This window comes from Apium graveolens, chromosome 11 (assembly GCF_009905375.1).
Source record: "Apium graveolens cultivar Ventura chromosome 11, ASM990537v1, whole genome shotgun sequence".
NCBI lineage: Eukaryota > Viridiplantae > Streptophyta > Magnoliopsida > Apiales > Apiaceae > Apium > Apium graveolens.
The window spans coordinates 3,024,415-3,039,355 of NC_133657.1; the positions used below are offsets into that span (position 1 = coordinate 3,024,415).

General features: G+C 37.2%; 2 protein-coding genes across 2 annotated transcripts; one reads left to right on the forward strand and one right to left on the reverse strand.

Annotated features, from left to right (window-relative positions):
* Positions 1 to 1,436: 1,436 nt before the first annotated feature.
* On the forward strand, positions 1,437 to 1,994 carry LOC141697623 (uncharacterized). Its single transcript, XM_074502108.1, has one exon. It carries the CDS (start codon positions 1,437 to 1,439, stop codon positions 1,992 to 1,994), a length of 558 nt encoding a protein of 185 aa, XP_074358209.1.
* A 5,279-nt stretch (positions 1,995 to 7,273) lies between these two features.
* LOC141697085 (uncharacterized) lies at positions 7,274 to 10,050 on the reverse strand. The gene has a single exon (XM_074501295.1). The coding sequence runs from the start codon at positions 9,883 to 9,885 to the stop codon at positions 7,426 to 7,428; it is 2,460 nt and encodes an 819-aa protein (XP_074357396.1). The 5' UTR covers positions 9,886 to 10,050; the 3' UTR covers positions 7,274 to 7,425.
* Positions 10,051 to 14,941: the final 4,891 nt, after the last annotated feature.

A 14,941-nucleotide genomic window follows, 5' to 3' on the forward strand; every position in this document is an offset into this window, starting at 1 on the left:
GAAGTTGAGGGCCCCGGGGACTTTGATTTTAATTTGGATCCCAGGATCCCTATGTCTGCCGAGAAAACAGGGTCGTCCGAAGACACAATATATGTTCCGGTCGATAAGGATGACCCAAGCAAGATTTTGTAGGTGGGATCTCAACTAAGTTATGAAATGAGGGAAAAGCTTACTCATTTTCTGATTAAAAATCTCGATGTCTTCGCATGGAGTCATTCAGACATGGTGGGGATCAATCCAGGGGTAATGTGTCATCGGTTGAACATTTTCCCTAATTGCACGGGCATACGAAAAAAGCGTCGCCGGTGAGCGGGGAAAGGGCGATAGCATTAAAGGAAGAGGTAGATCGATTGTTGGAAGTTGGTTTGATTAAAGAATCTTTTTACCCCGAATGGCTTGCAAATTCGGTGCTTGTGAAAAAACCAAATGGGAAATGGAAAACATGTGTAGATTTTACAGATCTCAACAAAGCTTGCCCAAAGGATAGTTTTCCGCTCCCACGAATTGATCAGTTGGTTGACGCGACGGCAGGGCATGCCTTGCTAAGTTTTATGGATGCATACTCTGGTTATAATCAAATCCCCCTGTACGGCCCCGATCAGGAGCATACATCCTTCATCACTGATAGAGGGTTATATTGCTACATAGCGATGCCATTTGGATTGATCAACGCTGGCGCGACCTACCAACGATTGGTGAACATGATGTTCAAGAACCAGATTGGAAGAACCATGGAGGTATATGTGGACGATATGTTGGTAAAATCCAAGGAGGCAAATGATCATAACGAGCACTTGATGGAAATGTTTAACATTCTAAGGAGGTTTCGTATGAAATTGAATCCAAAGACGTGCGTGTTCGGCATAGAGTCAGGCAAGTTTCTTGGGTTCATCGTCAATCATAGAGGAATTGAAGCTAACCCTGCGAAGATCAAAGCGCTGTGAGACATGAAATCTCCCATCAATGTGAAGCAGGTGCAAAGCCTAACTGGAAGGATCGCCGCGTTGAACCGATTTGTCTCTAAATCATTTGACAGGTGCAAAGAATTCTTTAAGTCAATTAAAGTGACAGGGAAAGACTTTGTATGGACACCAGAATGTGAGGAGGATTTTAGGAGGATCAAGGAACAACTGGGGAACCCTCCCATATTGTGAAAACCATTAGATGGAGAATCCCTAATCCTATACCTTGCAGTTTCTGAGTATTCAATCAGCGTTGTGCTAGTAAGAGAAGAGGATGCGCAACAATCACCAGTGTATTATGTGAGCAAGTGATTACATGATGCTGAAACTCGCTATACAAGTATGGAGAAGTTGGTTTATGCCTTGATCCTTGCGTCAAGGAAGCTACGCCCATAATTCCAGGCCCATAGAATTGAAGTCCGTATAATATATCCTCTGCGGCAAGTCCTTCACAAGCCAGAATCGTCGGGGAGAATGTTGAAATGGGCTGTGGAGTTGGGGCTGTTTGACTTGGAATATATGCCCCGCACGGCGATTAAAGGGCAGGCCTTAGCTGATTTCCTGTTGGAATTTGATTTTGCAGTTAATGATAAGGCTTTGGTAATGTTACGTCGCCCTCACACTGAGGAGGTTTTAGAGGAGCTTCCACATCCCTGGTGGATCTTGCATGTGGATGGGGCAGTTAACAATGGAGGAGCAGGCGCATGCATAGTACTCGTGTCTCTAGAGGACCATCATCTGATGAGTGCGATTCACTTCAAATTTTATGCAACGAATAATGATGCGGAATATGAAGCATTGATCAATGGCCTGAAGATCGCTTTGGAAATGGGAGTGCGGAACCTAATTATGAAGAGTGACTCGGAGTTGGTAGTAAATCAGGTGAATGGGGGGTTTCAAGCTCGAGGACCGCGAACGGAATTGTACTTGAGGTGCACACAGCGCCTGATTGTAAAGTTCAAAGAGGTTAGGCTGGAATGTGTACCGCGGGAAAAGAACAGCAATGCGGATGCCCTGGAAAAAATGGGATAGCAGGATGTTGTATTGTTGGGGTCTATACCCTTAGAAATCCAGGAGATTCCTAGTATCCCAGAGGTAGAGGCTATGCAAGTAGATGAGGCTCCCAAAGAAACATGGATGACGCCCATTCTTTCCTATATTCACAAGGGAGCACTTCCCGAAGATAAGTTCAAGGCTCGACGACTTCGCTACCAGGCTGCAAGGTAAGTGGTGTACGATGAAGTTCTATATAAGAGAGGCTTCAATCAAACGTTACTCAGATGTGTCGATGAAGAAGAGGGAAATTACATCTTAAGGGAGGTGCATGAAGGAATTTGTGGTAATCACTCGGGGGTAACTCGTTGGCGATGAAAGTTTTACGCCAAGGGTACTATTGGCCTACGATGAAAGAGGATGCTATGAATTTTGTTAGAGCATGCGACCGCTGCCAACGCTTTGCAAATTACTCATCTATGTCAGCGACGCTCTTGACGCCTATGGTAAGCCCATGACCATTTTCCATGTGGGGGATTGATCATATTGGGGAATTACCTAAGGCTAAAGGAGATGTCAAGTATGCAGTGGTTGCAGTTGATTACTTTACTAAATGGGCAGAAGCTATGCCGTTGGCAACTATCACCGCAAAGAAAATTAAAGACTTTGTCTTCAATTCTATTGTGTGCAGGTTTGGTATTCCTTACAAACTTGTCTCTGACAACGGAAAGCAGTTTGATAGCAAGGAGTTGCGGCAGTTATGTGAGGATCTGAAAATTAAGAAGAAGTTTGCAGCGGTCTATCATCCTCAAAGCAATGGGCAAACAGAGGCCGTGAATAAAATAATAAAGCATACCCTTAAGACAAAACTTGAAGAACACAAAGGGAATTGGCCTGAAGAACTCCCAAAAGTGATGTGTACCTACAACACTACTCCAAGATCTACTACGGGGGAAACTCCGTTTATGCTGACTTACGGATATGAAGCTATGGTCCCCGTGGAGGTTGGCTCTGGGTCGCTTCGTAGAGATCGTTACACGGAGGAATATGCAGAAGTTAATCATGGGAGGTGAAGGAACCACAACAGGAGTAGGATCCTTGGCATTTGGATCAGATTTTGCAGGAGCCTGATTCCTGGCTCTCAATTTTTTGATGGCCCCAATGGCAAACCCTTTAGGAAGAGAAGTCATATCTGTGACATAAACATGGGAAAATATTAGATATGGACGCGCCAGGTTAAAAGGACGCGTCCCATGTGATATGATAGAAATATTAAAATGACAAGTGCATGTAATGATTTGATACACAATAAAAAAAGCTATGAAGACTAGACGCGTCCTGTGGGATGTGACGCATCCTATGAGAACCATGCAATGTAACAGCCTTATGCAAACATCTAAATCATATAAAGGGTACGAAGACGCGTCCTTATGGCAAGACGCGTCAAGACCAAAATATATAAATTGTAAGTGCATGTACATATGTCAGATAAAATGGAGGCTGTGTATGAAGATGCGTGTATGACGCGTCCTGAGTCCATGATACGTCCTATTTCTAATAATTCTTACCTTGCTCTAAATCCACTTGTCTACTAATGTCCAGTTGGACTAGTTCTGTTGCATTAAGCCCTCTAGCTTTCTTAGAAGCAGTAAGGACGGGTTTTCCATTGTAAAAATCACGGTATTTACAAATGGAACCAACCCTTGCAGAAAAAGCCCCAATCTTTTTAAGATTGGCCTCTGTGATCATATCCTTAAGGTTAAAATGCTTCTCAGCATACTTCAACACCTTCTCTGCTATCTTTTTCTTCCTTCCTGTTAGCTCTTTCTGAGTTCTTTTATCTAAGGAAGAAAGACGAGGGTTACAAAAAAAAATTGAAATTAAAAGATAACGAAAGAGAAGACGCGTCATGTAGAAGGGGACGCGTCCTAGATATCACACTTACTTGGCTCTAAGTTAAAATGAATGCGAGCCCTTTTTACATCATATATATAGAAAAATGGTTCATTCCAGTCTCATTCGTGGCTGATCTTGCCTTCATTAAACCCTTTATTGTTCAACCATTTGTTGACAACAAAAAAGTGATAGCCATGGATGGATTTTCAGATGCTGAAGAAGTAGCTGAATTCTTTCATGGAGGGCGCGCCCAACTCCAAATTATGATATATAATGTACAAGGCCCGTGTTAGCTTGTATGAGTTTGGGGACAGTTGGACTGGAGCAACATCATACCACTTCGGAATTTTCTTGATGTATAGGTGCAAGGGCGCGCCCACACCCAAGGAAATGAGTTTTGGAGTGAGGGCCATCCTAGGGATCCTTAGATTCTCCATGTTAAAGATATTGGGTCTCATCATTCTAAGAGGACGCGTCCAGATGCCCTCCATGTCATAATACTTCATTGTCCACCCAATCTCCAGATCTGTTGCAGTAGATTTCATGTTAACACAGGCTAATTTGTTTTCTTTCTTCCTCCAGACATTCTTTTCAGCTGAAACAAGAAGGGAAAAATTTTGAGGACGCGTCCATGACTTAAAGAAGAGAAGTAAAAGTAAAGGAAAAGAAGTATAAAAGTAGAATTAGCGTGAGGACACGTCCTACAAAGTCTATCGCAGGAAGCTTATCAGGGAAGATAAAATATATGACGCGTCCTAGTTGGACAGCGCGTCTACTCAACTCTTGTTGAAACACCTTAAAACTATGACAAATAAATTATGCACTAAACAAAGAAAGTATATAAGACGCGCCCTGAGTGGTAGACGCGTCCACGCTAGTGGGAATACAGCCGAATTTGAATCGACTATGGTTAATTTGGGAAAAATTCAGTAAAACCCTAAACACATGCAGTCAGGAATCAAAGAAACAAAATATGTTATTTTAATCGATACATACATATACGTGTACTTATGTAATGAAGAACAATTGTAAAAAGTGGAGGATACGAACAGTTTTTAACTTATTATGGACGATTTGCTCGGTGAAATTAAGAAACAATGAAGGATCCACATACCTTGTGAGTTGGGGATTCGATTGAGCTAAGGAAATCGGGAAATGAGCGGAGAAATCGCCGAATTTTTGAACTTGAAATTTCTGCTTGAACGGCGATGACGACGTTTGTTGAGAGAGTAAAGTGGTGATATTAATTTCATTTTAGGGTATTTATAGAAGAGGGTATGTTGACGTGGGCGACAGCTGTAACGCAACGGGTATAAAGCGAATGAAAAGACGCGTCCTCAACCAACGAAGCGTCCTGTGTTTGTAAGCCAAATTTCGTTGCTTGGATTTAAGGATAAAAATTCCAACTTTTTTTTCAACTGCGTATGGAATTTGGTGGTAGTTGTTATACCCAAAATTTGGCATTGGATCAATGCGGGTCAAACGCGGGTTGATTAGAGTCAAACTCGGCGTTGCGTTGCAAAGGAGAAGATCAAGGCGCGCCCATATAAGTAGGACGCACCCACTTTTCGTGGGAATGTTTATTAAAGATGATTCTGTGGTAAGGAGGTTTTGAAAGTACCTACCTGGTGTAGAACGCGTCCAGGGACGTAGGACGCGTATAAAAATTCCAACTTTTTTTCAACTGCGTATGGAATTTGGGGGTAGTTGTTATACCCAAAATTTGGCATTGGATCAATGTGGGTCAAACGCGGGTTGATTAGAGTCAAACTCGGCGTTGCGTTGCAAAGGAGAAGATCAAGGCGCACCCATATAAGTAGGACGCACCCACTTTTCGTGGGAATGTTTATTAAAGATGATTCTGTGGTAAGGAGGTTTTGAAAGTACCTACCTGGTGTAGAACGCGTCCAGGGACGTAGGACGCGTCCACCACGGTGGAGGTATCTAGCGGTTGTGGTCCTTTAGCAATGAAAGTTGGAGCACGCGCCCAGAGATTTAGGACGCGTCATGTCTCTGTGGAATGTCATGAAAGGTAGTTGTTGGAAGAACAATACAGGCTTCATGAAAGTCAGGACGCGCCCAATGTCTCATGACGCGTCCTATGTGTGGTAAATGCATTCTCAAGGGTGAGCTCAGGACAAAGCATGCATGGAAAGGAGCAATGGAGGGTTATTTCTACTAACGTATTTGTTGCAGGTACTCTTTGAAGAATTCCCTTCTTGAGACGGTCAAGGAGGGGGATCTCCTTGAAAAGCTTGAAGGCCTCCAGGGGTATGCCTGATGATTGAAGGCCTCCTCCTGTATTCAACGGGTGTCCTTGTTGGGGATGTGGGGTTATTATTTGTGTGTGCTTTGGGAACTCTGTTCTTGTATTCAACGGGTGTCCTCGTTGGAGAACTTTGAAGTCATCCTGCACTTTGCACCCAAGAGGTTGGGATCACTTGTCCTGCTATCTGGTGGGTTATCCTCATTCGGGGGACAGAGACGCGTCCGGAATTTGGGGTGAACTGTAACTATACCTGTGTCCGTAAATTAAGGGACATAGCTGTCGCAGAATGTTATCATGTCCGTAAATTTTTATAGGTTAATATTAAAAATTCAAAATAATCAATTAATAAAACTAATCACAAAGGTCAAGAAAATCTTATAATCATACAACAATATTAAATAATAACAAGAAAGAAAAATTATTTATATTATGAATTTAATACTATATAACAGCTGAGTCGCCGAATCTTGTAAAAGACGTAATTGTTATTAAAGAGATATTTGCCCCACCTATTTTGTATTGGGATGCCGTGTATTCCTTTATAGGATAAAACAGCAAGAGGGCAATCCGGTACAGGTACAGGCCTACAAAGCTCAATTGAGACCGCAACTCAGTTCGCCTGAATATATATATAATATATATATATATATATGTGTGTGTGTACATTTTGGGAGAGAGAAAAACAGAGGCTAGTTAGAGTTCTTGTCATTTTTGATAGCTAGGAACGGCCTAATTAGCTGAAGTAAAAGCCAAGCGCAATAGAATATCCTGGGTTGCCAGTAAATTAGTAAAATTAGTAGACGTTAACTAAAAATATTGTTTTAAAATTTTTTGCTTTATCCATTAAGTGTTTTATTTAGATTGAGTCCCAAGTATTTCATAGATATTTATGAAATTTTAAATAGAGAAAGAAGAGTGATTTACAAATACATTTGAATATTTATCTTTCTTTAAGAAGATAATAATGAAAAATATATTATAATATTAATATTTGTCATTGAAAAATATATTATAATATATTATCTCTATCCGGTGTTCCTATTATATAAAAACATAATATATTATAATATAGATTCATTTATGAATGCAACTTTCATACATTCTAGTCTTTAACTTCATATAATAATTAAAAAAAAATCACAAAAGGTTAAAATCAATCAACAAATATTTAAATAATAAAATCATTGGTGTCTCAATAAGTAAAAAACAATTAAAAATATACAAACTACATTACTCCAACAAGTTCCCAAACAATACAACTTTACTCGACCCACTCTAAACAAACCACCCTAGACTCAGCTCGGCTCAACACCCAACCCCAGCCGCGCCATACGTGGCTCTCCTATGCGGCTCCATAGCCCTATTCTTCCAAAAACAAGCTCCCTGAGCCAGCTTAGAAGCCGTCCTCATCGGCTCAGACTTACACCTAGTCAGCACAAACGGCTCATAAGCCACCGCATCAACTAGCTTCTGCTCTATCATTGTAGCCATAGAAACGCCACCAGCCGCCGGCAAACAACACGACGCCCTCCCCGGCTGTAACGCCGGACGGTTCTGCGTCACAGGGTACAATGGAGGCAATGCAGCAAAGGGGTTATCGTTCTTTGAATCGACACTCTTTCTTTTTTCAGTCACTTGTTCTTCGGTTCCTGGACTGGACTTGTTATGGCACGGCGGCGCGTGAGGTTTCTTCTTCTGTGGACGCCACCTTATGAAATCTGTACTGCAAACCCATGTCTCTTTTGATACCTCCATTGATAGTTTTGGCTCACACATCATTAGCAATAAGCAATCAGGCAGCTTTTGTAATTTTTGAGCTTCTGTCTCTTTTGTTTCCTGTTCAGTTTTTGTGTCTAAAACTAGAGCAGCATTTGCATTGCTGTTCACTTCATCATCGTCTTGTGTGCAATATGAATCTATACTTTCTTCTTGTTCTTCTTCAAGTTCTAGCTGGGCTTTCAAAGTTTGACTTTGGTTTTCTTGTTGAGTCTTTTTCTCGGCTTCACCATCATCAGTTGAGTCATTTGTTTGAGATACCAATGCAGGCGCTGGTTCTTGTTCTTTTGGCTCAGGTTTACTAACCTCATCATCTGACTTATAGTCGAGCAGGATATACCGGATATGTTTCTCTTCGTTTGCTTCATCAATTGAATCACAACTTACTCTGCTCTCTCTTTCCACAAGTTGTTCACTTTCTTGATTTCCAAATACTTCCAGGGCAGTCACAAAACTAGATTCATTCTCTTCCACTTCTTCCATTATTATCTTGCTATCTTCAATTTCTTCTTGTTCAACAACTTGTGCATCTTCATCACTTTGCAAGTCCTCTAACACTTTCTCTTCTTCACTAACCACTGCATCTTCTTCACTATTTTGCAATTCCTCTACTAATACCTTCTCTTCTTCACCGCACTGCACTTCATTACTGGCATGCAAACTCTCCTCTAATACCTTCTCTTGTTCACTATCTTGCACCTGTTCATCATCAATCAGATCCTCACCAATTACTTCATTGGCTAGTACCTCAATTTCCAACTTCACACCTTCTTGCTCAACTTCATTTGCTTCAATTTGCTCAACTTTTTCTTCAATTTGCTCAACTTTTTCTTCTACTTCATCAAAAATATGACCTGAAACTGAAGCTCTTCTTTCTTCAAACACCTCCATCTCCACCTCCTCTACACTTTCCTTCACTTCATCAACTTTACTTTTCTTTACTTCATCAAATATATTACCTGAAACAGAAGCTCTCCTTTCCTCAAACACCTCCATCTCAGCCTCCTCCTCAACTTCAACTTTCTCCGAATCAACAACCACCTTTTCTTCCCCACCATTAAACAGTCCCTCATCTTCTTCATCTTCAGCAGGCAACTGAGGCTCCCAAAACCTACTAGCCAAAGCTTCCATCTTGACAGGATCAGATCTACATCTCATCAACAACAAAGCATTCTTAGGTGGAATACATATACTAACTCTCCCTCTTTCCTCATCATAATCTTTAATCTCAATTCCATCAAACACATGTCTCCTCTTAACAACCTTCCCTTCATCCTCATCCTCCTCATCTTCTTCAACAACTAACTCAATATCTCTCCTCTCTCCACCTCTCTCTCTACTCTCATCTTCCACAGCCACCAACCACTTAGCAAACACATCAACACAAGAACTACCACTTCCACCACCACTCTCTCTCCCATCTCTCTCATCTTTCTCTCCAGAAAAACAAGAAGATTTACAAGGAAACAAGCAACTAAACTCTGACCCAAACCCTCTCAAACTCTCACAAATAGTCAAAGGCAAATGGACCCATCTCTGATTCCTATGAGAAGAACATTCTTGCTGATGAACATGAACACTATTCACACTACTCTGTCTCTGAATCTGACCATGCTCAACTTTCCTAAAACTCATCTCCCCACTAGGCCTTCTCGACAAGTTCCTCATCTTCTTGCCTTGCTTCTTAGTCTTAACCCTAACTTGCCCAATGCAAGTAACTTTAGGAGACGAGGGTTCCGGGTTATCGAACCCGGAACCCCGTTTCTTATTCCCAGTAGGGAACATAGGTGAAGCCTGACCATTCTTGATACTCCCACTATTTCTCAGCCTCCTGCTAAGAGAAGTAGAAAGTGAGCTTGGACCATCACGAGCCCTACCAGGGCTCAAAATAGAAGTTTTCATAGAGTTGTTACGTGAGCTGAAGCAGATAAAAAGCTCAGTGTTGGTTGTTGTTGATCTATTTGTTGTTGAAGAAGAAGAAGACTCCATTTTCAACTAGCTGGGTTTGTTTTGGCCATAAAGGATGTTTAATTATTGAGATTGTTGAATGGAGTAGTGTACGTTGCAGAGATTTACAGGGAGAATGGAGTATTCAGTATAGTATTATTTTTATGCGTTACGTTGAATCGAACTGCTCACTTACTCATGGCTACTCTGTTTCTTTCGAACCACTTACCACTGTCCCTGCTCCTTTTTTTAGACTATATTACCCCTCCTTTTTCGTGCGTTCATAGATACATAATAATCGCGAAAATTTATAAGTTTAAGTTATTGTGTGATCATAAATATATAATAATCGTGAAAATTTATAAATTTAAGTTACGTTGATTGATTATTTCTTTTTAATAATGAGTGACTACTGCATACACGAAAATTACATCAATTAAAATGATCAAAATTTATAAATTTTCGTAATTATTACGCGTACATGGACACATGGATGAAAAACTGTTATAATATACTCCCTCTTTCCAAAAATAGTAAGGTTTTTATAATTTTTAAAATAACTACATCCACTACTTCTCTCCACTATACCCACTTTATACATATAATATTAATTGGTCTCACTACTTTACTCACTTTTTTAACTTTAACTCCGCGCCCCACCCAAATGTAAACATCTGGGAGGGACGGAGGGAGTATTAGATGTAAATTTGTATTGGATTAATATAAACAAAATCCATGCATTCTCATTGTTTCTTTTAAATTATTTTATACTGTCATGTTATTCATATTATACAATTTTTTATATATTTTTTGTATGTCGAATATTACTCTTTGGAAAATATATGTAACGCCGATAAAAAAATCTTTAATAAATTGACTGAAATCGCAATTAATATTTTTACTCGAATGTAAATATAGATTACCATATTATTTTTACGTAAAAAGTTAAAAGGACGATAGATGTTAAGAGGAATGTTTACTCGAGTATTATATCAAAAAATTAATATAATACAATTCAGGATGATTTTAATATCGTATCGCTGAAATGTCGATAGACAGACTTGCCAGGCTATTTTGTTTTGTTTTCCAAACTTAATATTGTAAAAACAAGGAGTGAAGAAGGGTATTTTGGGGAAAGCACACACATCACATGGGGTGTATAAGCAGAAGAATCCAAAAGATGCATTGGACGCACGTGATTGACCCGACCCTACCCACTTTTGGCTACTCATTTGTAAGAAACAACTTACTTCACGCGTGCAAGTGGTTCGTGGAAATGATTCCTCACTATATTTGCGTTGGTTGAGTGGCACGCGCTTAAACCGAGAATGAGGGTTTTTGTGTAATAAGGAGGCTCCAGGCTAAAGCTGGAGGAGATGTACTAGGCTAGTAGTAGCATGTAATAATAGGCAACAGGGTTTTATTACCCCCACAACATAGAAAGCTGCGCACCTTGAACGCGTGAGGATTTACCATACTAGTAAAAATTCACTAGGCACACATGCACATTACATACATCATGCATGCACATGTATGTATACAACGGGCCATTTTGGAAATTGTTATTTTCATGTCAACTATTTATTTTTGGAATAAAAGATTTGGTCTTTCTAACGTGTGTCCAACGCCACACAATAAATACTAAATTTTATGAGTTTGGTGCATTTTTATGAGTTTGGATTTCGCAATCGAAATCCTGAAAATAATGGATGTACGATAATTTAATTTTTTTGCACTTTTTCCGTAAAAATAAAAAATTTTGTTTAGTATATATTTGTCAACACATGTTAAACGTGAAAATTTATAAGTTTAGTTCATTTTAACTGGTCTAGTTTTTGCAAAAGTATGTCCCCATATTTTTAGAAAAAACTATTTTCAGCCTTTACAGAAAGTAGGTATCAGTTTCACCATTAAATCTTCTCAAAAATATTATTTTTATATATTATATATCAAAATAAACATAAATTACATAAAATTACCAAATAATCGTCTAATTTTTCAAACATCACTTTTTCTCGCGACACGTCGTTCTTAATATCACTCCCAAACGGAGCTAGTTAAATGAATGTGTGGAAACAGGTGGAGACAGGAAGAGAGATGAGCTTTTGACCAGTTCAACTTTAAATTTACATGGGAAAAAGGACAATGGCCTCAGCTAGATAACATTATTTAATCCCTTAAACCCCAATTAACACCAAAGTACACTCTTGGTTTTTGAGCTCACTAGTAGTTAAGTGAACCACCGTCTCCTGAGTCCTGAGGATGTGAAAAAATGAGTTTTTCTTCGGGACAGAATAATCGTCCTAAAAATCTAGCATTGGGTATAATTTCGTTGTACCGAACCCATTGTTTTTTTTTCTAAATGTACCGAATCCATTGTTATCTAAGGGCATCTACAAGACTACAATACTGATCCACAAATTCAAATTTGAAACATATTACCCCAAATTTTCCTTCGATCCAAATGATGACCCAAATTTGGATCAGGTCACCACTGTTCACTGATCCAAATTTATTTTAATATAAAATAATGATTTTATTAGTTTTATAATTTTAGTATATTTGATTTAAAATTTGTGGTTAATTAATGAATGTTAATGATATTTTAGATGTTAATTAATGAAATTAATATATTTTTAGCTAATTTAGTCTATATTTTTTAAGTGTGGTAAAAGAAATTATTTTTTATTTAATTAATTTATTAGATATAATATAAATAGTTATTGATGTTTAAATATAAAATTTAAAAATAAAGAGTTTAATATGATATTTTCATATTATAATATGTAAAAGGTAATTTATTGGATCAAAATTTGGATCAAATTCATCAGAAATTTGGATCCGAATTTGAATCAGTTGGTGATCCAAATTTGAATTTTTGGATCAAAACTGTTGGAGATGACTCAGGACATCTCTGACACTAGCAATGATCTAAATTTGGGGCAGATTTTCCCAAATTCTCCTTCAACAGTGAAAATTTGGATCAGTATTCATGTTTAAATATAAAATTTAAAAATAAAGAGTTTAATATGATATTTTCATATTATAATATGTAAAAGGTAATTTGGATCAAATTCATCAGAAATTTGGATCAGAATTTGAATCAGTTGTTGATCCAAATTTGGATTTTTGGATCAAAACTGTTGGAGATGGCCTCAGGATATCTCTAGCACTAGCAGCAATCCAAATTTGGGGCAAATTTTCCCAAATTCTCCTTAAACAGTGAAAATTTGGATCAGTGAATAGTACTAATCCAAATTTGGATCACCACTATTCACTAATCCAAATTTGATTTAATATAAAATAATAGTTTTCTTATTAATATATTTGAGTTTATTAGATTTAAAATTAATTTGTGAATAATTAATAAATATTAATAATTCTTTATATCTTAATTAATAAAATGAATGTGTTTCTCATCAATTATGCATATAATTTTTAATTATTTTTACGTATATTAAAATTTTTTGTCTTTGATTTAAATAATCTATCAAATATAATATAAATAGTTGATAACGGTTATTCATTAAATTTAAAAATAAGATTTTAACATAATATTTATGTATTATAATATGTAAAAATAATTTGGATCAAAATTTGGATAATACTGTTGGATCTCGTCAGAAATTTGGATAAGAATTTGGATTAATTAATGATTTAAATTTAGATTTTTGGATCAACTTTTAAATTATATTTTTATTTATATAAAAGTATTAAAATGTTAGGGATGACAACAAATTATTATAGTCTTATAGACGACAAGATGGAAGGCGAAAATGCATGCACGAAAGAATGTATGATTGTACCCCCTTTGTATTTTTACAACTGTAGTTATAACTTGACAAGGAAGTACAAGCACATAGATAGTATCGGGCGGGGTGCTTAAAAGTCTGTTCTAACAATTATCGATTTCAATTATTAATTATCTAATTAATTATTTTGAGATATTCTACTCATTTAATATTAAAATATGATTAATTATAATTTATTTTTCTTAAAATAATATATGATGATTAATAAATCTAGATTTTTTAGATAAAATCAATTTATATCCCGATTATTTACCAATTATTCGAATAATTACTACTTCATCCGTCCTTTTTTAGTTGTCATATTTGTTTATTATCGATTAAATTGATCAATTTTTGACCAAAATTAAATATTGTTCTTATATTATTTTAAAAAACTGAAGCTTAAGTATTAAAGGAGATTAAAAAGTACTTTACAGTGTGATATAATTTTTTTTCATTATAAAATATTAATAAAACTCTATCAAACTTTGATCAATTTATTTGCTTTAAAATCAAATATAACAACTAAAAAATGACGAAATAAGTATAAAATATCTCTATCGACTAATTTCAATTCCCATCTTTTCGACTAGATCTAAAAAACTGAAAAGAACGAAAAAACTATAAAATATCTCTACCGCCTAATTCCGATTTCCCGTCCTTTGAATCACTGGTTTGGAGTTGGGAAAGAGACTAATATCGAAAGAGACTAATATATACTCCCACTCTCCCATTCAATTATATACATTATTTTTTGACACGCTTTTCAATACTCATTTAAAACATAACTCCATAATATTTAAAAAAAAAATTAAACTTTTATTAGAAAAAACATTATGAAACTATACTTTATAAAATTCTCGAAATGTGTGTAAATAGTGAACGTATAGTACTAGAACAGAGGATAAGCCATAATGTCACATGGGGTGTCGAAGGGGGGTGGTCCTTGACAAACAAAGAGCTTAGCTAGCCAAACTGAATTATGTGCACAAGACATTGTAACTTCAACTGCCCCCAGATAGTGTATCCTGATTCCTCTTGATTATTACTCAAACAACAAGACAGAGAAGATGATGATGATGGGATGGAGATATCGAAAATGGACCACTGGCCAAAAAAGGAGCATTTGGGTAAATGGGTTATCTGTCTCGATGTGTATAGGACTGATTAAAGTACTTAATTGACCATAACATAGACCATCACCTGTGACCCTTGACCACATGACTTGCACTGCACTTATATCCATTTAATAAATCAGAGTAGATTAATTTTCTGTGATTTGTGAAGGCTATGTTTGTGGTACGTTT